Here is a 14,594-nt window from a genome sequence, read left to right on the forward strand (position 1 = left end):
TAATGGCTGTAATGAGCCCGCATCTGTTTGCCTACAAATATCACCCACCCTCACCTTTGTAAATGAACTTGAGGGTTCTGGATCCTGACATGTTCTGGCTATTAGTTTGGGATGGATTAGCAGGAGGTGACTGAGTATTTACAACTTCTTGGAAGCTCCTGTGTTTTGATTCATGGCTGCTTTTCCACCTTGTTCTTACCAGGGTATTGTGGTACCATGATCATTGAAGATGAGGAAGCTGCAATTGGTCTAACACTTGATGACACTAAGCCTGATGGAAGTTTTCCTGCCATAATAGGGTAAGAAACAAGGAAAGTGTCTTCTCTAGTTAATGCTTTTTGTTTTGTCATAGAGGCAACAAGTGGAAAACCTGATACTTTTGAAAGAAAATACTTAAAAATATTTAAAAGTTGAGTTTCTCAGTGCATGGTGATGTTCTGTGATTGTTTTACTTCAAATTTTTTTCTATGATTTTATTGCTAATTAAAAAAATTAAATTCTACTTAACTTTCTACTTTTTATCACTGTCATCTTTTGCCTTTGTAAGTGTCAAATTACAAACTTGGAGAAGGGAAAGAAAGAGGAGAAAAAGAGGATGATTGCAAAAGTGTACTTCTAAGTACTTCAGTTCTTTAAGTGAAAATTTGTTTTCTAGAAATAATTTTTTTTCTGGTAATTTTAGCAACCAGAGAATATGATCAGTCTTAAAAGTTTTATTAAAAAACGATTTCCAGCTCAGTCCCAGGTGTTGTGTCATTGCTATATGCCTGCACCCAAGACTGTATGAAATTAAAGTAATTGGAAAACAGCTCATGCAAATATTCTAACATGAATTTCAGAGTGGTTCCTTCCTAAATGAGTCCTGCAAGCAGCAGGTAGAGCATTATGCAGAAAGGTGAAATAGATGTTTTTATTAGAGACCCTAAAGCTATTACTGTGAATCACAGCACCTCATCCTAAGTTATTGGCATTTTAAATAATGCAGGGGATGTAGCAGCATAATGGAGTAAATTGTTTGTGGTCTTCCAGCTTTATTCTTGCTCGGAAGTGCAGAAGACTGACAGGTCTCACCAAAGAAGAAAGGTAAGTACAAACCCTGGAGATCTGGGTGGAATTCGAGTCAAAATTCTGTTATTAGGGGAAAAAAATATTATTATTTAGGGAAAAAATGCCCTGATTGAAGGAAATTGTCTGTAAGCTTGTGCCAGTAGCAGACATTAGGGAAGAAGATGCCTTACTTGGTTTTGGATGAAGGACCCATGGAATTCCCACACAGCTCTTGCCCTTTGGAAACTCTCTGGTCCTGGTTCTTATTTTCCCACAAGGCTTCTCTAAGGAGCAGCTCTAAGGTGCTCAATATAAAAGTAGTGTAGATATTCTGGTGGAAATTGTCCAGGATCAGCCTCCTCCTCCCACTGCTGCCTCCCTGGCTTCCTGCAGGTGCCTTGAGCTCTTGGAGAGCTTGTCAGAAGGGAAAGGTTTGGCCTCTGTGTTTGATTTTATCTTTATTTTCTGTTTACCCTGGAGGGTCCTTTCAGTATCTGTAACTCAGTGCAACTTGAACCTATGAGCAAGGTTCAGCATCACTGAGGGGTTAGAAAGCTGCCTCCATCTCTGGACCCTCAGTGTGGGGAAAAAATTGCCCTTCAGGCACAGATGAAGGTTATTTTACTGTCTTCTTGAAACAAATCTCTGCATAGAGTAGTGCTCTTTGGTATATTACTAAAATGGAGTTCATAAAGTAATGATTTTTTATTTTCCATCACACTGATTCACTGTATCTGATCAAAACAAAGCTAAAAGAAGAAACTGTGGATTATGAGGAGAGCCTTGGTTTGACAGGGAGAAAATACATTTGATTTTAAAATATGATAAAGGAGCAGTGTGCCCAAGTAAACATTTCTACAGTAATAGCTGGTGTAACTAGAGAAGATTCAGTCATCTCAGATAGTCTGGCAGTCTGGGGATAATGGCTCTAAATGGAGCTGTTTATGTCCCAGCCTGGTACCACAGAGCCCTTTTAATTTTGGCAGGAATGGACAAGCACTGAGGCTTGAGATAGAGGCCCAGCAGGTGCCGGATGATAAAAGTCATGTGGGTATTTTGAAACCCAGAGTGTCCAAAATTTTGAGCCATCCTAAACACCAACTGGTGTCTTACACTGTATGTCAATACCCACAATACAACTGAGCATTTGCAGTCCTTGAGAACAGCTTTTCTTTCTGTGAAATTGGGGTCTGTCCTGGCTGTTTGCAAGGCTCCATCCTTTTCCCTCGCCATTGAAAGCACTGGCACAATTACCTGACTATGCTGCTGCCAGCAGCCAGGTTTTATATAGGAGTTTTGAAGTCTTTTGTGGAATAAACCTTGGGCCAGGAGGGACTTTGGTAAAGAATGGTTCAGAAATGTGCTGGCTCTACCCTGGAGCAGGGCTGCTTGTGGCTCCAGCAGTCTTGGCCACAGCCAGAAAAGGCAGGAACAGCTCCTGTCCTCCCCAAGAGCACAATCCTCCTTCCAGTGGAATTTGGGGTGCAGGAGAAGGCAGAACATGAGCCCAGACCTTCTCCCAGTGTACACTCGGGGTGCAACCAGTTTGTATAATTTAGATGAGGGCAGAGGTGTTGCAGGGAGGGATCTGTTCTGAGCACAGGCTTCTTGTGACACCCTGCAGAGGGTGAGCCTTGCTGAGATGCTGTGCTCAACACAGCCTGGGCTCTCCCTTCATGGTGCTGATTTTGGTATTCCTTGGCAATGCAGAGTAGGATGTAGAGTCTGTGGCAGCTGTCCTAAATCATGACTTGGAAGCTGTGGGAGAGGATGGAAATCTTTTTGCAGCTAAGCCAGACTGAAGGAAGTGAATTTCACTTCTGTCTCCCAGCTGTGCCACTCCCAGGTCAGGTGGCAGGGGTGAGATTGTGCCCTGCCTTTCAGAGCTTGCAGTGAAGGCCATGGCATCACATGCTGATGAGAAGTAGGAGACCAGGAAAGGGGCTGAGTGTCTGCGCTTCCTCCACACTGGGCACAGTGTGACTCTCAACAGGAGCCTACCTTGGTAGCTTCTCTTATTTAGTGCTTATTGCAATTTCAGAGCTGAGCCCAAAGCCCAGAAATGGGGATTTTACTCGCTGCATATTACTCCATGTAGTGCTATTATGTTCCATGCTAGCATTAACTAAAAGTCCATGAATAAGAATTTCTTTAAACTTCTCTAGGACAAAAAATGCAGATCTTGCAGAGACACCAGCAAGATGCAAAGGTTGCTTTTATTAGGGGTAATGTTCTCAATGATTGATTTATCTTGATACAATTCAATCCTTTAGAAACTGTTGCTTTTTGCTTTGTTCTTTCATTTGAGGTTTTTTTTTTCTTGTCAAATAATACCCTGTTACTGATGACTAATTCCTTCCAATGTCTGCACTTCTTAAGAGTCTGAAGATGCCCTTGACCTGAAGCTTAATATTTTCCTTTGCACAGCTACCTTAAACTAGCTAATCTGTGTTTGCAATGCACTCAGCACACAGCTGTGAACTTGCACCTTCGTGGAGCCCTGCAGTCGGCCACAAGTGACAATACCTACCTGTCACTGGGTGCCATTTCCAGGCTCCCTAGAGGGTCTGTATTGTATTTTCTAGGACCCCCGTGGCAGAGAGGAACAATGAATCTGACCCCATGTTCTCAGAAGGCTAATTCATTATTTTATGATACTATATTATATTAAAGAATGCTATACTAAACTATACTAAAGAATACAGAAAGGATATTTACAGAAGGCTGAAAAGATAATAATGAAAACTCCTGACTCTTTCCAGAGTCTCAACACAGCTTGACCCTGATTGGCCAATGAGTCAAAGCAATTCTCACAGAATCCAATGAAACAATCACCTGTGGGTTAACAATCTCCAAACACATTCCACACGTGAGCACAACACAGGAGAAGCAAATGAGATAAGAATTGTTTTCCTTTTTCTCTGAGGCTTCTCAACTTCCCAGGAGAAAAGTCCTGGGCGAAGGGATTTTTCAGAAAATGTGAATGTGACGGGTCTGCAAGTCATTGTGGAAAAAGGACAGGGCACAGGCAGGTCTAGAGGGGTCTTTCTCATCCCTAGCATGGTGCTGGGTGGAGCAGATGGGTCCCAAGGTGATAACTCACTTTCCTGTGGAGCCCTGTGGTGTTTCTGACCTGCCCTGAAGGGAGGAATTGGTGGCATTTGTGAGACATCAGCAGAGGCTTGGCTGGACCCTGCTGTTAAAATGGTTTTGCTCTGTTCAGGCACTCTGTAGGGGCTGGTGGTCTGCAGGGCACAGTGCTCACCCCACTTATGGAGAAATTGGGATGTCACCCTTTTCCTTGTGGCTGTGGCTGGATTTGTGTCACCCCTGACTGCAGGGGAATGTTCATATTCAGGTCCTGGAGCTCCCTGAGCCTTCCTGGCCTTCCAGTGCTTCTGGAGCAGGCTGACCCTGGTCCTGTGCCCCAGGACAGAAGGAAGGAGCTGTTTCCTTCCGCCTGCTGCTGCTGGGCTTGACACCAGCCAGCTGCAAAACCACCCCAGGGCCACAGCTCTTCCTGAGCTGTAGCAACCTTCATTTCTTGTTCAATCTCTAGCCTGCACGTGAGGGCACCTTCATGGCCCTTGAAGTAATCCTGTTTCTCTTCATCCTCTTTCCATGGCATTCTTTGATTTCTTTATCATGGGTATAGCTGAGCTCATGTAGGGCTGGGTTGCTTCTTGCAGCAATCATGTGTGGTTTGCTCACATGTTTTATAGCTGAAAGAGGAACCCTCACAGTTTCAGAGCTGGAACTCCTGTGTTTCTGTGCCCAGCATGGCTTTTTGTGGAGCACTGGATTTTCTTCCAGAAGTAAATGTCTTTCCAGAGCTGTGCTTGCTTTCCATAATTGTTATTTCATCCTGATCCTCTTGCTTTTGGTAATTGGTGCAGCATGGCTAAGAGTAAGACTCAGGAATGAAGTACATTCAGTGATTTATAGACTTAAAACAGGAGGAAATTTTATATAAACAGAAATGAAGTACTGATTCCCTGAGAGCTGCAGTATATTGAGACCTGCATCTTTGTAGGAACAAACTGTAAGTTAGACTATGTGCCACGACCAAAAAGTGCAATGCCTTACTACTTTTTTTCCTGACAGGCTGGAGACCATTTGGGTAATTTAAGGGTTTGGGCTGCTGGAGTTATCTTAAGAAAACAGCTTGCAAAACTGTTGGAAAACCTGCACTTATGCAGCACAGGAGCTCAGGTTACTTCTAGTGCTTCAGAGGCTGATGAATTGAGATAAATCCTAAAAAGCTGGAACCTCAAATTCAAGCAGATTCAATACTTGTCCTCTTAGATGCAGGGTACATTAGAAGTGATTTGTTTTCTCTTTCCTCACACTGAAGTGTTCTGTTGCTTTTCTCTCTCAGGAAGACAAGGCTGTGTGAGCTCTATGCAAAGGTTCTGGGATCAGAGGAAGCTTTACACGTAAGCACAAAATCCCTGGAAAGGCACCTTTGGGAAAGGCACCAGCTGTGGGAGCACTTGCTGCCCTCACCAGGGGAGTGGAGAGAAGATTATGGCCAGCCTTGGGTTGGGTTTGAAGATAAGAAAGAGATTTATGAACATTAATGAAACATTAAAAGGTGGTTTTGTTGATATATTCTTGCCCAGCTCCATGGCTGGGATTCTCAGTGCTTGCCACCATAAAGCTCAGCTGCTGTCACATGTGGCAGGCTTTCCCTCTGTTGTCCATGTTGTGTCTTCTCTCTTACTAGTTGTTAAGATCCACTGCTGCACATTTTGGGTTGTTTTTCTTTTGCCTTTCCCTTACCTTCTCTTCCCTGTAAAGGTAAATGACTGTTAGGGTTTGTGTGATCTCACACTTAGATTATGTGATTTTTGCCACTTACACTTTTAAGAAAAATTTTACAGAGTTAAAAGCTGTAGACACCAATCTGGAGATTTTCAACACAATGATATTGTACACAGAACCATGCAAGTGCCACATTTTGCATTTTTAACTGTGTATATTTGCACCCAATGTACACATTACAACTGTATACATTGGAGGTTAATTTTGCTTTACATGACTCAAAGTATGTGCACAAAGCATAAATTAACATTGACAGATTAAGAGGATTATGCTCTACAATGGCCAGATTAACTGGTTTTTTAGACAGTGTATTCTTATTTTTAAAAACTCAGGGCTTATTCTGTTGAGCTCATGCTGCATTAAGAGATTTGTTAAATGTGCTCATCTTGTCAGATGTTGACATGCAACAAATGATAAACTGTTCTTCTCTGCTCTCTCCTCGGTTCTGTTATTAACTTCCTCGAGACTCTGTCCTTTCCCTGAGTGAATTAATCTCTGTTTTACAGCCTGTGCATTATGAAGAGAAGAACTGGTGTGAAGAGCAGTATTCTGGGGGCTGCTACACAGCCTACTTCCCACCAGGCATAATGACTCAGTATGGAAGGTACAGTGTCTATTTATAGTGGGCTTTGGAGTGCTAAGATAAGACCAAGTTAATAAATATCCTCAGAAAGGGTCATAAATCCTCTGTCACTGTTCACTTCATACCTTTAAGATCACTGAGGGATGTTTGAAATGGGATAACCTTCCACTTGTCTCTGTTGGGCTTTATGATGGATGAGTTCAGTGTCATGAGGGGCTTTTATTCACTCCTGTTGTTTGGTGAGTTCAGCTGAGGAGGTTTGGGAAGGGAGTTGGGAAGCTTCCATAGTCTGCTTACAAAAATGCTTTGGGTATTTGAGATCAGTGTAGCCATTTCAAGCACTCCTTTAGCTGATTATTTAAAAAACTGTCAGACTTAGTTCTTGCTGACATTGATGGTAATAAGTGATTTCTTTGGACCATTCCTTTCTTTTTAGCAGTGAAAACTTAATATAGTGATCACTGTGCCATTGTATGCAGTCCTTTCCCACTTAAGCTTTTGCATAAAAATAAGATTTACCAAGAAAAAAAGACTTACTTCAGACTGGAGATTTGATTTAGATGCACAGGTTTTAATGTGGTAGAAGAGCTGTACTTTTGAGGCTTAAGTTCTTATAATTTAAAAGTAACTTAGAGCAATGAAGCCGTTAGAACAAAGAGCTTATGGAGGCCTTAGTATTTGAGGTAATTAAAATCATAATTATTGCAGATTCTGGCAAAAATAGAGTTAAAATGATGCTTTTTGCTTATTTATTTATTGTTTCAAATATTATGGGGATATATTTCAAAATGCTGCACTGTGCCAGTAATGCCTGGCATTGGTACTTATGCCATGGGCTGGAACTGTGAGATAGTGTAAGTCTCATCTCAGAATAGTTGTCCTTTTCACCTGTAGCTGTCATTTTCACCTGTGAACAGTGTAGCCATTTCAAAAATGTGAACACTGGTGTGTGTAAGAAATAAAATGCAACCCAGACTCCCCCTCCAGCTCCACTCACCCAGTGCTATTATCTTCAAGTGCTTGCTGTCATTTAAAACAGTTTTATTCCAGCATTAACCCAGCTATTTCAGTTCTCTCCTGATACAGCTGATGTGACTTTGTGCTTGTCCCCCTCCAGGATCATTCGGCAGCCCGTTGGCAGGATTTATTTTGCTGGCACAGAGACAGCCACTGAGTGGAGTGGGTACATGGAGGGGGCTGTCCAGGCTGGAGAAAGAGCAGCCAGAGAGGTACAGATGCTCAGGGACCACTGTAAAATGTCCTGTGGAAAATAAAAGGCCTTGTGGTTGGAGGGGTGTGACTGTGTTCACAGGGGTCTGAGGATGAGGGAAGAGACGAGGATCTGACTCCATGTTTCAGAAGGCTTGATTTATTATTTTATGATATATATTACATTAAAACTATACTAAAAGAATAGAAGAAAAGGTTTCATCAGAAGGCTAGCTAAGAATAGAATAGGAAGGAATGAAAACAAAGGTTTGTGGCTCGGACAGAGAGCCCAAGCCAGCTGGGCTGTGATTGGCCATTAATTAGAAACATCCAACATGGACCAATCACAGATGCACCTGTTGCATTCCACAGCAGCAGATAATCATTGTTTACATTTTGTTCCTGAGGCCTCTCAGCTTCTCAGGAGGAAAAATCTTAAGGAAAGGATTTTCCATAAAAGATGTCTGTGACAGAGGAGAAATGAGAACTGAGGGGTGACAGCTTCGGATGTTCTGAATCTCAATGCGAATTGCTGCGAAGGGGACTGACTTCAAAAAGGATGAGGGTTTTGCACTTAGATTTGGAATATTAGGAAGGGCTCTGGGTATTTTGTCAAACTCACCCCTTTCTTCTTTTACAGAAGGCCCAAACTGCCCCAGTCATTTTCCTCCCAAATCTGGTAATCACTGTACTGAGAGATCCTGGCTGTCAGAGCAGGGAACAGCTCAGTCCTGCAGTTCTGCACACCAAGCCAGGCCCTTCCTCAATGTTTCCAACACAGTGATGTTCCACTTGGACAGCCTTAACACCGAGTCACTAAACAAGGACTTAGATAATTTTCTTCTGAAAAAATGCCAATTTCCTGAGTATTTTCCAGAACATTAGAGTTTATGGAGCAGCAGACGAAATTTAATCTTTGTTTTATGAGGTGAAGGGAACCTTGTGGCTAAAAACTAGTCAAGGAACACAAATTGTCCTGGAAGGAATGTGGAGAGTTCATCTAGCCCATGCCCATGCCCCAAGGGACCGAGATCAATTGTTCATAAATTATCCCATTTTGGAAAGTTAAACCTAAGGTGCTCCTGAAAAGGTCCAGAGATCTCATGATCTCTCTGATATAATGACATTACAGCAGAGGTTCCTCAGCAGAGGACTAGTTAGAAGCATTTGACTATAAAAATTTTGATGTTTTCTTTCATATTTACTTATGAAAGGAAAACATGTTGAAAATTCAGTGCTTCTCACTCTCCTGCATTGAAGAGTTCACACTGTCCATGAGTCTTGTCTACACTAAAAGCCCCTTGTAAAAGATATTAAATCTTAAATCTACAAATGCCTAGAATAGAGAAAACATTATAATCACCATTTCCATTTTATTTCACTGTAGAAGAAACTAATCTTGTTATCTTCTCTGAATATAGTTTCAAACAGTCTTTGCTATCCTACTGATCTCTGCTGTCTTTGATTCTTTGAATGGAAACTTCTCATTGCAAAGGTTTTAGTTTTAGTTTTATTTTTCTCTGGCTGAAAGTAGTGGTCTGTCATCACTCCCGGGATGCTGTTCCTCTTCCTACATCAGGATAAAATTTGCAAAACAAGCTGTTCCCTGTAGCTGGTGTCTTCATGCCTCACTTTGCCATGAGTGTCTGCTTAACTCTTAGTCATAATCACTTTATCCTGTTCCCCTGGGACTGGCCAAATTCCAATATCTTGCAAGGACTAACTAAGCATAAAGAGATTTTTCTGTTTCTGTGTTCCACTAGGAGTAGTGTCTTATTAAATATCAGCCCTCTACAGAAATAAGTTGTAAAAGGTTGAATTTTCTTTTAAAATTGGAATACACTGTGATTTGTGTGCTCAGTTATGCCATTTTTAAACAACAGTTGAAGCCAATTTATTTTTTCTGTCTTGAAGAATCAGTGGTACTTATTGAGAATGTTATTTATTTTCAGATACTGTTTGCTATGAGGAAAATCCCAGACAGTGAAATTTGGAAGCCAGAACCTGAATCAGTTGTAAGTATTTATTTAGATAAAATGGATTGGGTTTTTTTCTGCTGTTTTGCTGATGAGATAAATTTTTTTGTCTGTTTTTATATAAGTTCACTGAATCAAAGCCACAAAAAACTTCCCATTTTTCACCAAAACTTCCCTTCCCTAAAAAAGGAAGAGGAGAGAAACCCATGTGACAAGCCTGTATGGGAGGATTGAAACCAGCTGCAGTTCTTAACTGGGCTGTGAATCCTTTCCATGTGTGTGTTCCTCCCTTTAACTGAGCAGAAAATCTCGATATACTGCTTCTTGATAAGATATTACTGCTTTAAACCAGTTCTGTTCCTGCTGCAAGAATCTCTTGATTTATATCCCTCCCCACAGTGGAGATGTATGTGGATAATGGATGCTCTCCCCACAGGATGTGCCAGCTTTGCCCATCACCACAACCTTCTGGGAGAGGAACTTGCCATCTGTGCCAGGACTGCTAAAGCTGATTGGATTTTCCACTTTCCTCACCTCTGTGGCTGCAGCTGGGTTGTTTGCCTACAAAAAGGGACTTCTGGTTCGAAACTGAAAAAAGGTGCCAGCTCAGTGCCTCACAATTGAGGGATTTTCTTTTTTTTCATAGGGGTTTTCTCTCTTTTTTTCTCTTTTTTTTTTTTTCTCTTTTTTTTTCCTCTTTTTTTTTTCTCTTTTTTTCCTCTTTTTTTCCCTCTTTTTTTCTCTTTTTTTTTTCTCTTTTTTTCTCTTTTTTTCTCTTTTTTTTCTTTTTTCTCTTTTTTTTCCTCTTTTTTTCTCTTTTTTCTCTTTTTTTTCCTCTTTTTTTTTTCTCTTTTTCCCCCCTTTTTTTTTCATGTAATTTTCTGCCTCCAAAATCTGAGGAAGAGATAAAAGCAGTAGAGAAAATAGGCAAGACAGAAGGGATATAGTAAAGGGATCCCTATTGAAAAAGAACCTCTAGGGTCCAGCCCTACTTCTAGCAGGAACTTCTTGGTTGTTGAGTTTCTGGGGTACCAAGTGTTATCACCTTGAGGTTTTAATCCAGATTTCAGAACAGAAGTGACAAAATATCTCTCTGAAGCCTTTTCTGGTGAGATTTCTGGTTGGTTTTACTCTTATGTTGAACCAGACCCTGAACCCCAAGTCTCCACAGGCCCTATTTGTACTGTACTGTACAACAAAATCTCTAGTTGTAAACAAAGGATTTCTGCCTTCCTGTGGGGTAGGCTGAATAAAGAAACCCACAGCTTACAGAATAATCAGATAGTTAATGCAAGTCTGGTAAGAAACTATTAGTATTTTTATTTCTTACCCAGGGGACAAGCCAGGCTAAATTTATCCATCTGAACTATGCAACATTGCATTTGGCATTTCCAGGGGCATATATGTCCTACAGTGAGCTAAAGGACAACAGTTCTGCTGTTTGGCAATGTGGTTGAATTTCAGGCTGCCCAGATGTGTTCACAGCTGCCTGGCACAGCAGAGCTCCTCCAGTGGAGTCTGTCTGTCCCTGTCAGCACCTTGAGGCTGTCTCTTGCTTGCTAAGGCACAATGGGCTTGAAAATGTAGCGTTGGCATTAAACAAACAAAATAAAGGAAAAACAAACAAGACAAAAAAAATCCAATTTATTTGCCCCCAAACTCTTGCTTCATGCTGAAACACAGTTTTGCTGATTTAGAGTTTTTGGTCTTTCCTAACAACCGTATTGATGGGATTAGCAGTTCCACTTCTGCCTGCTGTGCTGTGTTGCACTGACTATGCACTTTTGGTAACTAATAAGGGATCTAAATGATAGTGAGATCAAAGGGAACTGTGGATTGCAGAGAGACATGCAAGTGCTTCTGCTCTCCACAGCTTGGTACTGTTAAAAAATTAAAAATAAAGAAGAATATAGAGAATATATTATAGAATAATATAATATAAAAATATAAGGTAGTATGCAGGGGTGGGGGGAGAAGTAAAAAAAAAATAAAAATCCACCCACCAAAACCTCAGTGCCTACTTCTCAGTGTGTTGGTACCTTGTTCTGGATATTTCTGCTGTGTTACCTGTGCACAAGATGAAACAGGGAGACACAGGTGTGGCTGAGAACAAGAACTGGTGCACATGGAGATGTCTGGAATTTTTCAGAGCCTGTTTGCTGCACTTCTCCCTTCCAGGAGTAGCAATTTATATGTAAAAAGTATTGGATTGCAGTAAAGAGCCATGGAGGGAAGTATAATAATAACTTCAGCAACTGGTGTGAGCAGACGGTGAGGAGCTGTATCACCAGTCTCAGGCAGATTTTTTGGGCTAGCATCTGATCTTACTTGTGTAGAGCAGTGCTTTGTTCTCCAAATAGTCCCCTGGAAATGCACTGAGCTGCTTGGAAAGCTGTAATATTTGTGAGCAGCATCTTGCTTTCTGGCCCTTAGGTTTTTTTCTTTTTAACTTGATGTGCTTCTTAAACATCATCTTGGAGCAGCAGCTTGGATTTTATCACAAATGAATAGGCTCATAACAGCCTTTTAAAATGCATGGGGGAACTTTTCAGGCATAAAGATCTTTAAGGCAGAGGAGGAGTGCAGCAGTGTGCATATGGCCTCTCTGGTTGTATCACATGGAGCTCTAATTTGCTGGGACATTTGCCTACTGCAGAGAGCTTCAACGTGGCTTTCTCTGCCTGTGATTTATTTACTACATGAATTAGGAACTGAAAGCTGAATGGGAAGTTCAGAGCTTTGGCAACTCACACAATTCTCAGGCCAGAAATAAACACAGGAACCTAAATTTGGGAAGGCGTTTTTGAAGTCCTGCCCCCAATATTTGTAAGTGCTAGACAGTGAATACATAGATTAAATGTAAAGAGCTGCTGCATTTGCAGATGATTTTTCTGCCAAAACTGCTTGGAATTCAGGTCCTGCTTCTGCCCTAGAAATACTCCACATTCTCTAAATGGAAGCAAATTCATGACACTAATGAGGATAAATTTGTTTTATTCACATCCAAATTCCTCTCTTCTTTGCTCCTGAACCTGGCAGAAGTTTTCCCAGTTTAACAAGATCGGGGGACACAAGGGGAGAAATTCCAATCAAAACCAGAAATTAGGTAGTTAAAACTGAACTTCATAACTTAAGCTTTTCATGAAATTGGCCAATTAAAAAAAAATTGAAAAGTTTCAATACTTATAAGCCTTTTTTATTCTTAGTTTCAAAGTGAAAGAAAAATGGGAAAAAATATAAAGCAATCCCACAAACCATTTCTCATCTTATTCTGCCACAACTAAAGTAGGTGAGGCAGGGATTTATTAAAAATAATAAATTCAAAATTAATTTGGCTTCCCTGAGATTTCTAATCAAATCTGGTTGGAACTGGGAGGTCTGAACTGTGACATCTCTAATAACACTCTAAAATCTCTGTATTCTTCCTTGCAGACTGCCAAAGCTTTTGGAAAGCTCTCTGTGTCTTTACAGCCGTGTCTTGCTATGATTGTGCTGTGGGCCTTCCCACCACTATGGGATTAAAAAAGGATTTGCCACTGTTTTCTCAACAGTTCCACACAAAAGGAACACGTGGCACCTTGTGTACATGGATGCCAGCGTGATGAGGGAATTGACAAATGGAGGTAGAGAATCAAGCTGCTTCCCTGTGGCTGGAGGGAACTGTTAGCACTGGCTTACATTTTTGAAATTGAAATTCATGCCAACCCTTTGAAGAGAGGAATGAAGTCTGTTTTAATGGATAACCAGTTGTGCTGTATTCTTAATTTATAAACACCTTTGATGAGACAACTGCTATCATGAAAGTTGCAAGAGTTTACCAGTTTTGTAAAATGTACTATAGGAACAACCATGGAAATAATTGTATTTGTCTCTTACAAACTGAACTGTGTTACCATGCATATTTTGTAATGCTCATAAGAGTTTACAAAAAAAAATTCCTTTCTTGTACACTGTTCTGATAGCCACTGTACATTGCAAGAAATGATGGGTCATGGCATAAAAATCTGTGTTAACCAAAGTAATTGAAATCTAATTGTACAGACTACTCAACAATAACAAGGATGTGAAAAATCTGAGGCAGACCCCTTGTCTTCCCTTTAATTTGTGCATTTTTTCCCCAGTGCAGCTCTTGATTCCAAATAGCACATCTGCTCTTAATACAAAGACATTATTCAAGTAATTAAGTTCCTCTCTGAGCATTGTCCATCACTGGAACCCATGGCCTGGACAAGAAACTATAGGGCTTAAAGAAATCTTTCCGTGTCCACTGTAGGACTGTTGTTTCACTGAAGTAGGCTTTACAGATATGCAGAAATTTTAAGATTTTTTCCCCCTTTTTTGAGACATGAAAACGTAACATTTTTGAGGAAGAAGGAATTTTATGGCCTCCAGAAATTCCAAGGAGCCAAGATTAAATAACAGACCTGCCACTGCTCTTGGGCAAGAAGCAACCCCCCTCAAATCACAGGTGACATTCACAAATAAACCTGACCTATGTTCAAACCAACTAACATTCCCTCTCCTGTCTCCACCAACATAAGATCACCCTGATCTTCCTTCTGTTGAAGACCAGAGTGTAAAAATGAGGCAGCCAAAGCAGCCTGGCTTTCCCAGTGTCTCTGCAGTGAATTCCTTTAGGCGTTGTCGTAGAGTGCCGCTTGTGGCGTGTCTGCTGTGCTCCTGTGCAGCTCCGTGCTCAGTGGTGCCTGCCTCTGTGTTTTGGAAAATAAATTTAAAAAGAGTGACTTAACTTTGCAGGAATATATATGCTGTGCGTGTGTGTGATGAATTTGTGCCTTTTATAACTGTAGCATTTTCTAAAGTGCCTCTGTGGTGACTGTCTCCCTTGGTTTCCTTCTTCAGCTCTCTTTTAAATAGGCTCTTGCAGATATTTTTATCTGACAGCTGTGAAATTTTTTTAACCTTAATTAGAATCAATAAATATTGTCATGTCA

General features: G+C 41.0%; 1 protein-coding gene across 1 annotated transcript in view; it reads left to right on the forward strand.

Annotated features, from left to right (window-relative positions):
• Window positions 1-14,594, forward strand: part of LOC135444540 (amine oxidase [flavin-containing] B-like) — a 53,553-nt gene extending 38,959 nt beyond the window's left edge. The window contains exons 9-16 of the mRNA XM_064706370.1: window positions 203-299; window positions 1,030-1,083; window positions 5,426-5,483; window positions 6,378-6,475; window positions 7,572-7,683; window positions 9,616-9,678; window positions 10,076-10,237; window positions 13,072-14,594. Of these exons, the coding sequence (XP_064562440.1) occupies window positions 203-299; window positions 1,030-1,083; window positions 5,426-5,483; window positions 6,378-6,475; window positions 7,572-7,683; window positions 9,616-9,678; window positions 10,076-10,231 (638 nt within the window). The 3' untranslated portion in view covers window positions 10,232-10,237; window positions 13,072-14,594. The remainder of the gene's footprint in view (window positions 1-202; window positions 300-1,029; window positions 1,084-5,425; window positions 5,484-6,377; window positions 6,476-7,571; window positions 7,684-9,615; window positions 9,679-10,075; window positions 10,238-13,071) is intronic.

Source organism: Zonotrichia leucophrys, chromosome 1 (genome assembly GCF_028769735.1).
Source record: "Zonotrichia leucophrys gambelii isolate GWCS_2022_RI chromosome 1, RI_Zleu_2.0, whole genome shotgun sequence".
Taxonomy (NCBI): Eukaryota; Metazoa; Chordata; class Aves; order Passeriformes; family Passerellidae; genus Zonotrichia; species Zonotrichia leucophrys.